General features: G+C 35.9%; 2 protein-coding genes across 3 annotated transcripts in view; both read left to right on the forward strand.

Moving 5' to 3' along the window:
- Window positions 1–10409, forward strand: part of LOC135614349 (uncharacterized) — a 28680-nt gene extending 18271 nt beyond the window's left edge. For both annotated transcript variants that reach the window (XM_065111625.1, XM_065111626.1), the window contains exons 12-18: window positions 244–318; window positions 1029–1148; window positions 3106–3234; window positions 5659–5736; window positions 8424–8510; window positions 9836–9922; window positions 10026–10409. In XM_065111625.1, the coding sequence (XP_064967697.1) occupies window positions 244–318; window positions 1029–1148; window positions 3106–3234; window positions 5659–5736; window positions 8424–8510; window positions 9836–9922; window positions 10026–10076 (627 nt within the window). In that variant the 3' untranslated portion in view covers window positions 10077–10409. The remainder of the gene's footprint in view (window positions 1–243; window positions 319–1028; window positions 1149–3105; window positions 3235–5658; window positions 5737–8423; window positions 8511–9835; window positions 9923–10025) is intronic.
- Window positions 10410–11587: 1178 nt separating this feature from the next.
- On the forward strand, window positions 11588–12299 carry LOC135614350 (uncharacterized). Its single transcript, XM_065111627.1, has one exon. It carries the CDS (start codon window positions 11697–11699, stop codon window positions 12087–12089), a length of 393 nt encoding a protein of 130 aa, XP_064967699.1. The 5' UTR covers window positions 11588–11696; the 3' UTR covers window positions 12090–12299.
- The last annotated feature ends 50 nt before the right edge of the window (window positions 12300–12349 follow it).

The following is a 12349-nucleotide window of genomic DNA, read 5'->3' on the forward strand; positions in this document are numbered from 1 at the left end:
CTTCCTCTTTAGATCTATTTACTGGAATTACTTACACTAGATTCGAGTTTTAAGGATTAAATTGTCATGGTATTCTTTTTTATATAATTTTTACTGTACTTGAAGCTAGATCGTCATAAGTCATCCTAAAAACCAACAACAACAACAACAATGCTTAATGTCCCAACTATTTGGGGTCCGTTACATGGATATTTTACCACCAATCATCCTAAACATCATGTTGATTACATGCCATTTTTCTAGGCTGGACAAATGGAATCTGGACAAGTAGTACTAGTGACAGCAGCAGCTGGAGGTACAGGACAGTTTGCAGTTCAGGTATGTCATTGCTATGTTCTTCTCTTTTTCGCAACCAAAGGGTCATTATTTTTGTTCATTGGTTCCAGCATTTTTTAGTGGAAATTAAAGTTTTTGAGTAAATGTTGATCAGTTGACAGTAATCTTACTCTTTTGTTTTTTGCCTTTTCTTTTGCTTTTTGCTCTTTTGTACTTTTCTCATATTCCTAATAAAATAGCATTGGAACATTGCTGTGTTTGCCTAGATCTTAAATTATTTTATGTTTGAAGATCCTGTTTCTGGAGGCACAGGTCTTAATATATAATGTTAATCCGCTGTGATTTGTGAATCCTGAACTCCCAAAATCTTCACTCAGCGGAAAAGCTGCTTGGATTTGGCACTTGCTAGACCCTAAATGGAATGATCATCAGGCAGAAGGCTGTACTTTTTACATGATTCCACTGTTGACATTTTCTAATATTTCTGTTCATAGCATCCCTCGTTGCTGCACTATTTAATAAATAACTAAAAATTATTAGTTATCTTGTCTTTTAGAATGTCATGTGACACCAAAAGCATCGATTGTGCCTTCCACATTATGATGAATAGTAAGATGCGAGTTTTCAATTTGTGAACCAACAAATTTACCATGTCAATGTTATGTTATACTGAGGTTCAGTTATGTTATTCACCATTTTCAATTCTTTTCTGTTATCTATGATGCAAATTAAACTAGAATTTCTCTTGATAGCTGGCAAAATTGGCTGGCAATAAAGTGGTTGCAACATGTGGAGGTGAAAAGAAAGCTTCACTATTAAGGTCCTTGGGAGCTGATCGTGTTATTGATTATAAGAAGGAAAACATAAAAGATGTATGTTTCTATAATTCTTTCTGCTCTTGATTGATTCTCTGTGAAATGTCACGGACATAACTTGATTTATGTTGCTAGCTATTGTATTGTTACTGTTTTTTATTTTGTTGGTTGATGCACTAACTTTCAATATAAATCCATTTTAGCTGCTGGATAGTTTATTAATATCTCATATTGATTGGACATTGTTTTGTGATACCAAAATTTTGATAGCATTTGTATGTGTTCATACATGAGTTCAATCCTTATGTAAATGAAATATGTTGATAATGTTAACGATAATCATTGATCAATATTTACTTGTTTATGAACCCAGAAGTATGGTTTGCAATACCGTACTGTACTGGTCGGTACAAACATACCAGTCTGATAAAGGACCGGTACATGCGGTACATCAGTATATCTTAGTGTACTATGTGTCGGTATGCTCGGTACAGCTCAGTACATACCGTACCGACAACTGATCGGTATATTGGTACGGTATGGTATTCAGAACCTTGCCCAGAACTACTAAGTTCAGATTTGAATAAAGGGAAACAGGCAGGACATGACTACATAAAGCCTTGGTTGTTCCATTCATATGCAAGTAAGTTGTTAACCATCAGATCTTATCTACCTTGACTTGTATACAAGCCTTATTAAAATATATTTGGTGCTATTGTTGGTAGTGGACATGATTCTTGCATTGTAGAATGAGAAGGAACTTTATCTTTTATCTACGGAAACAAGATTTAACTGTTCCTGTTCATGTTTGTTGCTAATTTTTTTTATTTCCAATTGTAAGCCTGGGAAGAAGAGGGTTGTATTAGGCAGCTGATAATAAGCATAAAATTTTGTCATATCTTATGAGCATGGATGAAAATTGTTGTCTTGTACCAATATCGATCTTTGGGCAGACTGACATAGTGCTGGTAGGGACCCTTACATCATGGGTCAGTCCAACTAGAACAGGTCGGACGTGGACCTATTTAAAAAATCGCCCTAAGCCTAAATATGGCTAAATAAGAAATTAGTAACTTAAACTTTTGGCTAAACTTAGGTTAAATAATGAACTGAAATGCTTTTATTGAGTATTGCAAACCATATATGAAAAGAACATGTATTAAATTACATATAACTCCTAAACATGACACATGACACATGCAGTACAATCACATGAGTATATACTGGCCAATTACCACCAAAATGAATGTAGTGTCCAATCCTGCCTCAGGTTAATAAAAACTAAGGAGATTGACTGGAGAAGAAATTTTGTCAAGGACTCCATTGCAGAGTTCTGATCCTTCATATTGTATCCACGACTCAGTTGCTAAGTCACAATTGAACAATTACAGTAGGCTGTACATATGATTAAGGTGGATTAAACGTGAGTTTTTTAAAGAATTGTGTTAACAGGATATATGAAGATTCTTTTGTGTGACATGGCATATTCTATTCCAGATTTCTTGAATGTGGTTTTGCAATTTAGCAGAGGAGGAAACCTGTAAAGTAACAGAAAAAATGTGGATTATTGGGTTACCATATTCCTATTCTAATGGAGTTGCTACCCTGGCCTTGATCGCATTAAAAAAAAAAAGCTATCCATGCTACTAAGAAATCATCAAGAAAACCAAGTCTACGTATTTTGGTGAAGAAATATGTTCTTATTGGAAAATCAATCTATCTTATCTATGCATGTGTTTCTTGTAGCTTAATTCTTCATATAATAGGATTTTATAGATGAGTTGTTATTTGCTGAAAATTCCATTATGAACAAAGAGGCATCTTGTGGCTGTTAATTCTTCAGAAAGGACTTTACTGATAAACTGTTACTCACTGAAAGATGAATTGTTATTCACTGAAAATTCCACTGTTAATAGATACATACTAAATCTTGAAGATATGTTGATTAATTACTTTTTCTGTGTTCCTTTGTCTATCATACTGTATCAAGAATTTCTATTAAACTTTGCTTCAGGTGCTAAAGAAAGAATTCCCTAAAGGTATTGATATTGTATACGAATCTGTTGGAGGAGAAATGTTCAATTTATGTCTAAATGCTTTAGCAGTTCATGGAAGACTTATTGTCATTGGAATGATTTCTCAGGTATTGTCCTTTTTTTTTTCTGCTTACATAAAATTTTCAACTTAGTTGAAATAGCTTCATGTTAACAAAAAGCACTTATCAGCCTACTGACACTATATAGTTTTGGCCAGAGCACTTCATATAGGTTAGACCTCTGTTTTTATATCTCTAAATCTTTTACAGCGCATCCAAAAGGAGCTCCAAATAAGGACTAAGTGTGTTAGTGTGCATATGCTGGTGAGGCAGAGTGTCCTGGTGGTTCTTAGAACCGGGGCTTTTGCTGTGTCAACAGAAGTATCACCAGTGCATTTGCTGTGTCAACAGAAGAAGAAGAAAAAAGAGAAAAAATAAGAAAAGTTCTCTAGTATGGCTCCCTCCTATTGCAGCCTCCACTTTCTTAATCTTCTCCGTCAGCCACTCATCCTCAATGAGACGAGGTGATGAAGAGTACCAGCTATTGTTTATTATTACAAAACTAAACAAAGGGGTGAAGCTGAAAAAGAAAACTAAATCATAAAAAATACTAAACCATAGAAGTGGTCTCTAGACGACATCCCTCCTATTCTCTAGCGACATTTTCTCTCTAGAATTGATGGTGAAGCTCAGAGATGAAGTGGGATGAGGAATACCCATCCAACTAAACTATAGAACATCCCTTTAATGTTTTTAACTAGTAGCATTGCTCTCAAGGAATTGAATTTCATGTATAGGACATGTACCGGTCCAAGCTCGACATGGTATGTTACCAGTATGTATTAGCATGCCTACACAGGGTACTTCGGTATGTGTTGTGATACAATTAAAAATGACCAAAAATAGGTCAAAATAAAAAAAATAAAATCTAATTTTGGTTTCTTTCTCATGTTTTCTTGGCATGTACAATCAATATTGATATTTGATAACAATAAAATGATTAGTGGATCATGAGTGATGTAGCTTAGATCTACAAGAATCAAGGCTTGATCTTTGTAGATCAAGCCCTAAACAAGATCCAAAGGGAAGAGATCTAGGCAAATGTTGGAAGAGAAAACGTAAATCCTAACCTAATTGCATGAAATTTGATCAAAAATTTGATATGAAGAGTCCGACCTCATCTTGAACTTAAAATCTTTTTCTTGAGCAAATAGCCCTCCCCTAGACGTTCATTGATGATTTTGCAAGAGAGTTGAAAGAGATTTATAAGGGAGTGAGAGTGAGTGAGAAAGGGTGTATGAGAGGGAGAGTAAAGATGAGGATAGAAGTCTGAGAGGAAGAGGGTTTAAAGCTGCCAAAGTGACCTCAGGATCACTATCGGGTATGCTTATCACCTGGTACAGGGCTGTTATGGGGTCTGTACCAGGCGTTAAGCCTCGTTTACAGGAGTGACAACTGTTCCAAACATTAGCCATCTGGATGGGCTTGGTCCGCATCTCGACAGCTGATCGGATCGGTAAATACTGCTCATAGTGTACCACTCTAGTTGGTTTTGCAAATAATGTTTAAAATATTAAATAAATATGCAGAACCCATGACTTGAGTTTTAAGAGTTGGTTCACTGAACTAGCTGTTAAACAATTCTCTGTGAACTAAAATAGCTGGAAACATAAAAAGCACTAAAACATACCTTTGCATGAGTAAATTTTTTTGTTTCCTTAAATTGCATCTTTTGAGACTGTTGAAATTCTGAAACTAACACTCCACTAGCATGTTACATATTGTGGTACTAATAGATTTTTGTTGAATCATGATACAGGCGCTAGAATTAGTGGCATAGCATGCAGCTTGCACTTGTGCCCTAAATAACTAACATCACATTGCTGAATGTACAAACTGGTAAAAGCGATATGTACGGGATTCCTGCATTAATGGTTCAAAGAATTTCATGTCCTATGTAGGATGCCCGAGATGCTTGATCAAGTTATGCGGGTCATTGTCACTAACTAAAAATCGATCTTCATATGCTAATAGTGTTTATTGCATGGTTTGCAGTACTGGTCCGTACCGCCCGGTACGGGCGGTACGTACCGGTCCGACAGACTTTCGGTACGCGAATCATATGTTACCGTTCCGACACTGTAGCATTAATGTAGCAGTACTGTAGAACTGTACCGTACCGGTATACTGTACCGTAACGAGCGGTATACCGTACCATACCGGTACCGAGCCCAGATCGAAACTCCGGTACGGTACGGTATTTGCGAACCTTGGTTTATTGAATCTAATGGCAAAGGGCTTCTTTAGATCAATGCAATAATCAAATTAACATTTATAAGCCATGGCCCTTTTAGTAGAGTTTGCCTTTGTGTAACCATGGTTCATCATTTTGATTTGCTTTCAAAATGTACTTACCAATGGAAGATCCAAATAAATGAATATTGAATTTCCATTCAACTGTATATTCTAGTCTATCTTCTATCACATATGCACTTTTGTAAGAATGCCTTTTTCTTTTTATGCATGTTTCAGTACCAAGGAAAGCATGGCTGGGAACCTTTGAAATACACTGGTTTGTGTGAGAAAATTCTTTCAAAAAGTCAAACAGTGGTATGTCCGGCTGAAATGCAAATGGATAGAATTTGATTATTTATGATTATCTTTTATCTTCATCTGTGATGTTTGATTTTAAAGTCAGCAATTTGTTACTGATAGAGCATTTCTTGATTCGGTACCTTGCCTTGATGTCACCAGATTTAGTTTAGCCCCACTTCTATGTTTTTCATGTTGTGTTCCCACTACTATCACCTGCATCTTGAATTATAAATCAATTTAGATGAGTTATCTTTTCAGAGCGAAATATTGTTGTTTAGGAATATCATGTGAAAAGAATGTGTTCTTCAACAGAAAAATGTTGTATGTCATTTTTATCTAGTGCAGCATCAATCCACAATTATCACCAGTATCTGAAATTGTAAGTCAGTTTACATAAATCAGCCTTTTAGAAAGAAATATTAGCATTTAGAAATAGCATGTAGAAAAATGTGTTTTTTCATCGAAAAAGTCGGTACCAGTCATTTGCATCTGGTGGAATATCAGTGTTAACTGTTAAGCATAATTATTATGAGCCTTTCTCTCGTAACATCTATGGTTCCATGTGTTCATGAAGAATTCAAGATCATAATTAATATGTTTATGCCTTCTTCTATTAATAGCAGCTAACATCCTCTCGATGTTGGCCACAAACTTAGATGTCCTTGTATTGGATGGTCAATTTGTTGCGTTAAGAGCCATTACATATTAATAGCTTCATAATTTAGACTTTAGAGGCTATCTGGGAGAGCAGGTTAGTCAGGAGAAAGGCTTTCTAAATATTTATGGGTAAGTCGACATATATTAACCCTTCTCAGACTTGCTATAACCTAAGAAGCACAGACATGTGACATGGACACAACATGACACGAAATGGTGACATGTCATCTTTAAACAAATTAGGACATGGAATGGCAAGGGCACATGTTTTTTAATATTATATATATATATATATATATATATAATATTCGATTAACATGAATTTTATGATATTTATACTTAAATTTTATAAACTCGGTACATCAAATAATATTTAACAATCTCCAGATATAATTGATGTATGTTTCTTTACGACGATCTCTTGTTCTCTTTCCTTGCGATGTTGACAATTAGAATATGAAGCAGATGGCCCTCACGTGAGGGCCACACAAGTACAGCATCGTATGCAAGGGCCACTTAAGATACCAAATTTTAAATTCAGTATTATCATTCTCTCTAATTTTTTCCCTACTCACTTAGTCTCTTATAAGCAAATAATATTTATTATTCTTTTGATCATAGCGTCTACCAATTCTAATCCCTTCCCTAATAGTATTTCTATATTCCAAGTTGCTAACATAATCCTTTGTTCTTTGATTAACTTCTTTATTCCCATTGGTCTAAAATAATCAGAGAACCTTCATCTACTTGGCATCACATTTGGGCATTGATGTGATGGGTCACTTTCAGGCGACCTCCTAGCACACCATTTGTAATTCGGGAGACCTAAGTGGTGAAGGTGCCTCATATCACTTCCGGGTGATGACTAGCTCTATACTAAGATCGGTTAAGATTCATGTTCATGAGATTTGACAGTTTTATGTTGATTGTCAATGACCTAACCAAGGTTCACAATACCATACCATACCGGTATTTCGACCTGGGCTCGGTACCGGTACGGTGTACCGAGCAGTACACCCAGGTGCACCGACTGTAGCACCGCTACAGTGTACTGAAGCACTGTACTGTTATTATAACAGTGCACTGCAACAGTAACTGTACTGTGGTGCAGTGCTACAGTGAATTGCACAGTGCACTATACTGTTATAGTGCACTACAACAGTGCAATGTACTTCTGCACCGCTACAGTCACTGCTACAGCGCCGGTACCGGTGGTCCGCGTACCACTGGCCTATTGGATCGGTATGTACCGCCCATACTGGGCGGTACGATTCGGTATGGCAGACCTGGGACCTAACGTAACCCTCCACATTTTTCATCTGGGCTTGTGACCAGCATTGGCGGTATTACGAGTATTGGATTGTCACTATTTTTGAAATTCTAACGACCAAAATACATTTAGTTGTGGAATTCAGTTGATGCCTAATCTGGATGGACCATAAATTTATCATGTTGTTATTTGCTTGTTTCCTTGATCTATGCTTGCATCTAAGACACTTTATCAAAAATAAGATACTGACATATCTATCCCGAAATGATCATATAATTTTCTTTGTTTCACAATTTAAATTATTAGTAATGTCTAGTAACTTTAAAAGCTGGATTTTACTTTAGAATATACCAGCATATAGTTTTGTAATAATATTGTTGGAATTCTTTACATAATACTTATGTTCTCACTTCTCAGTCAATGTTGCTTACTGAAAAACATTAATTTCTTTAAATAACCTAACCATGATTTTCACGATCCACAAGTGATGACATAAGATGCTAATCTTGCAGAGAGCTACTGATTAATTATGCTAACAAGTAGTTTCATGCAATATCACACTAATCAAGATTAACAGGTGAATTTCATGGTTTACTGTGTTACAAAATTTAAAGGAGTGGATACCCTATGTATTAGTCAGCATGTACTTTGCCAACGCTGTATAAATACTGGCATACTGTCATCTCAAGGGCATGTTGACATTGAAGTGTCATCCTTAAACTATCATTTTTAATAAACTGTGATTTATAACCCTGATCTGTTTTATTTCATGCAGGCTGGCTTTTTCCTGATTCAACATGCTAGCTTGTGGCAAGAACACCTGGACAGGCTTTTTGATCTGTACTCTGCAGGGAAGCTTAAGGTACTACTTCAGCATTGGATTATATTTCTTCAAAAGAGAGGATTCTTGTGCAATATTTTGGTTGAGCAGCTAAATCTAACATGATTCAGTAACTTGCAGTAAAAAATAACAAGGACACCACTAGTAGTCTTTTAGGATATTGTCAAAAAACTTAAAAAGGTAACCCCCACAAAAAAAGAAAATTGTATGGATCTCCACTGTTACACAAATGTGTGTTTAGTTGTTTTACACATGTATCTTGAACACACAAGTGGGAACAAATCTATTATTGCTGCATACATACAATTATAGACATTCACTGATATAATATATTAGTTTTGCACATATGTCCTAAACACATATATATAGGTGAAAATGTAATATTGCTGAATTCTTAAAACTTTATAGATGTTCACTGATAAAGTGTATTAGTTATCATCATCTTCTCGTTGGTAATAAAATGCATTTCTCTTTTGGGTTCCTCGTACAAGCAAACTTCCAGTTCATCTGCTTTCTCTACTGCAAGTACTAATTAGGTGGTAGATATTCTCCAGTTCTGTCAAGCTATCATTTTTCTTTTAGAGCAGGAATAGTCATTGTTTTTATAGGCAAGTTAAGCAAATTGATTTTTGTTTCATGAAGTTCTGCATCCAGACAACATTTGTCGATTGGTGAATTATATATTTCATGAGTACTGTTTTTATATTTCTTGTTTTGACTAATTGTCTAAATTTCACAATTTCACTTCTTTGGTTTATGTCACTCTATATCTGTGCTAGACTGTAGTAATATAAAGTTGTTGATAGGGATCTACTGATTACTCTGGGGTTTTAAAACTTGGGCTTTTATCCATCCCTTATAAGTTGTCATTTGACCTAATAGAAGTTGCAAAGAATAGTAGTTGAATTGGCTAACAGAGTGAGGTGCTAATTCACTGATTGGCTGCCTAACATTTTATCTGTGGTTAAAATCTTTCATTAGTTAGTTTTGCAGCATTAGTGGAGCATGCTTTGTGTGTAGTTTCCACATTTTCATGTCCTCTTCAATTAAGAACCTTTTGGTGCTATAGATAATCAGAACGGCCCATTCAAGCCTTGTACCTGTCAGATTGTACAATTTTTTTCTGGTTCTTCAATGTCTTGTAATTCTGTATTATACAACCATTACATGGGAATGTTGGTATCATTTTACAGAAGCTTATCCTTAAATGCAACTGCCACCTAGATTTCTTAGGAGCACCTACAGCACTGCTTCATTTACTGCTCAAGAAACAAATCTACACCTATGTTCAACGTGCCTGTGATTCAATGCTGACCAATTTTCTTGTCATAAACTGCACATAATAGGTTGCCGTTGATCCTAAAGGATTCATGGGTGTTGGTTCTGTAGCAGATGCAGTTGAATATCTACATTCTGGTGAAAGTCTTGGCAAGGTATTTCAGACATCCAAAGGAGGGAAAATAAATCTTCTTGATGTACTAATCTTTTCTTCAATTTTTTTTTTTTCATTGAGGAATCGTTTTCTATTTGTTGCAGGTGGTTGTGTGCATTGATCCTACATTTTGCAAGAAAACGGCAAAATTGTAACTTGGAAAAGCAAAATAAATCACACACTAAAAAAACAAGCCATGATATTTGAGGACTTCAAGTTGTGTCCATTGGATGAGTTGGAAATAAAATATGTCCGATACGACGTGGACATGTATCAGATGCTTGCTCTAATTCTTTAGTATCTGCAATAATTATTTAAATATTTAATGTATTGTAGGGTATGTTGGAAATAATCCTCTTTTTTCTTGAATGTTCTGTAGGAGGTTGTTTAGGTTGTTGATCTTTCGATCATCAATGAGATGTTTATATTTTCGGATGGATTGTTTATATAGAAAAGTTAATTAAAAGGATAAATTATCTTTATAATAAGTTGTCAATTTTCTATATTCTTGAATTAGGATGTTACTAATAAAATATTCTTATTTCTCGTGATGGTTAAATTAAAAGATTCTTGTCAATTATTTGTTTTAAATTATTGTTTCTGTGATTACATGCACCGACTCTGTTACACATGATCTTATATTTGTTTTGACGGACGCAGAAGGATTTTGTGTATTGAAAGGAAACTAATTCTTTTAGGTGCAACAACCATCCCGAGTAAGCTAAAGTCAATACTCAAAATGGGTAGTTGAAGTCAGTGATGAATTTTGAAGGAGTATATCCAAATAAAATTTAGTAAAACTAACTAAATACTCGGATCAGTTGGTTTCGTAAATCACTTAAAAGACACTCGGATACTATAACAACAAAGCAAGGGGATTTATCTAATTTCATGAGAGTTAGGGGTGTTCAATTTGAATCAATAAATTAAATTGAATTGGAATCTAACTTGAATTGAATAGGGTCATCAGTCTGCCTAATTCCTTAATGGGTTTAAATCGGTTAATCGAATCAACCCAAAGGTCTAATTTCATAAATGAGTTTAATTGGATCAAGATTCTAATTTGATTCAATTGAACTAAATTAATTTATTTTAAAAAGTATATATTTTTAATTTATTTAAAATTATAATTTAGTTAATGGATTAATCAAATCAGATTAAATTACTTTTAAATTAATTTGATTAGGTACATCTGAATTGATTCTCATTCGGATTATTTTATTTTAATCAAGTCGAATTAATTAAAAAAAGATTCGATTTCACCTTTTAATGATTTTGTTTGAACTCATTTGAACACCTTTAGTCATCTTACTATATATATATATATATATATATATATATATATATATATATATATCGACCGCATTTTGGAATCACTTTCCTTCCGGTCCAAGCAAAGCGCGATATACCGCTGAGAGAAAACCGACGGTTAGATCCTATATCGCGTTGGAAGTCATGGCCCCCTTTTCTTGTTTCACCAACCGTTTCATACACTAGAATCTGTTCTCTCCAAACAACAAACGCTCGGCCACCGCTGGATCTCCCATGACATGCTGCGTAGCCAACATAGATACGATGATAAGGATGGTAAGTTTTGGGTTCGTTGTTGATAAGTAAGCAAAGAAATTTGGTTTCGTACCCTTTCCCTGTTAACATATAGTAGAGCAAGGATTCCTCCGTGAAGAGAAGGGAAGCGAAAGGTTCGTCGACTAGGGTTAGGGTTTCTTTTCCGGCGGAATCGTTGATCTATCGATCGATCGATCGATCTCATAGACATGGCGTTGGAGTGGGTGGTGCTGGGCTACACGGCGGGCGCGGAGGCGATCATGCTGCTCTTCCTCACCCTCCCGGGGCTTGACGGTCTCCGTCGCGGGCTTGTCACCGTCATCCGGAGTGCCCTGAAGCCGCTCCTGTCGGTGGTGCCCTTCTGCCTCTTCCTACTCGCCGACATATACTGGAAGTACGAGACGCGACCGACCTGCGAGCAGGAATCCTGCAGCCCTTCCGAGCACGTCCGCCACCAGAAGTCCATCATGAAGAGCCAGCGCAACGCTCTCCTCATCGCCTCTGCCCTCCTCCTCTACTGGCTCCTCTTCTCCGTTACAAGCCTTGTCGTCCGCATCGATCAGCTCAACCAGCGCATCGAAAAGCTCAAGCGCTCCGAGTGAGCCCAAGATCTTTAGATCCGAACGGAGAGTACATGTGCCTTTATATTACGTTCGGGCTTGGCCGATTTCGCCCTTTCTTTATCAATGGACCCACTTTACCTTTTTGATATTAAAGATGTAGGTTTTATTTGTATGCTCTGTTCCTGATTTATGCATCTTTTTATGGTTGAGACCAGTATAAGTAATCGTTATTTGCTTTTTAATTCTTAACTAGCCTGTTATGAGATTTGTGAAATTACTCGGATGATTATGGTCTTTGG

Source organism: Musa acuminata, chromosome BXJ2-6 (assembly GCF_036884655.1).
Source record: "Musa acuminata AAA Group cultivar baxijiao chromosome BXJ2-6, Cavendish_Baxijiao_AAA, whole genome shotgun sequence".
Taxonomy (NCBI): Eukaryota; Viridiplantae; Streptophyta; class Magnoliopsida; order Zingiberales; family Musaceae; genus Musa; species Musa acuminata.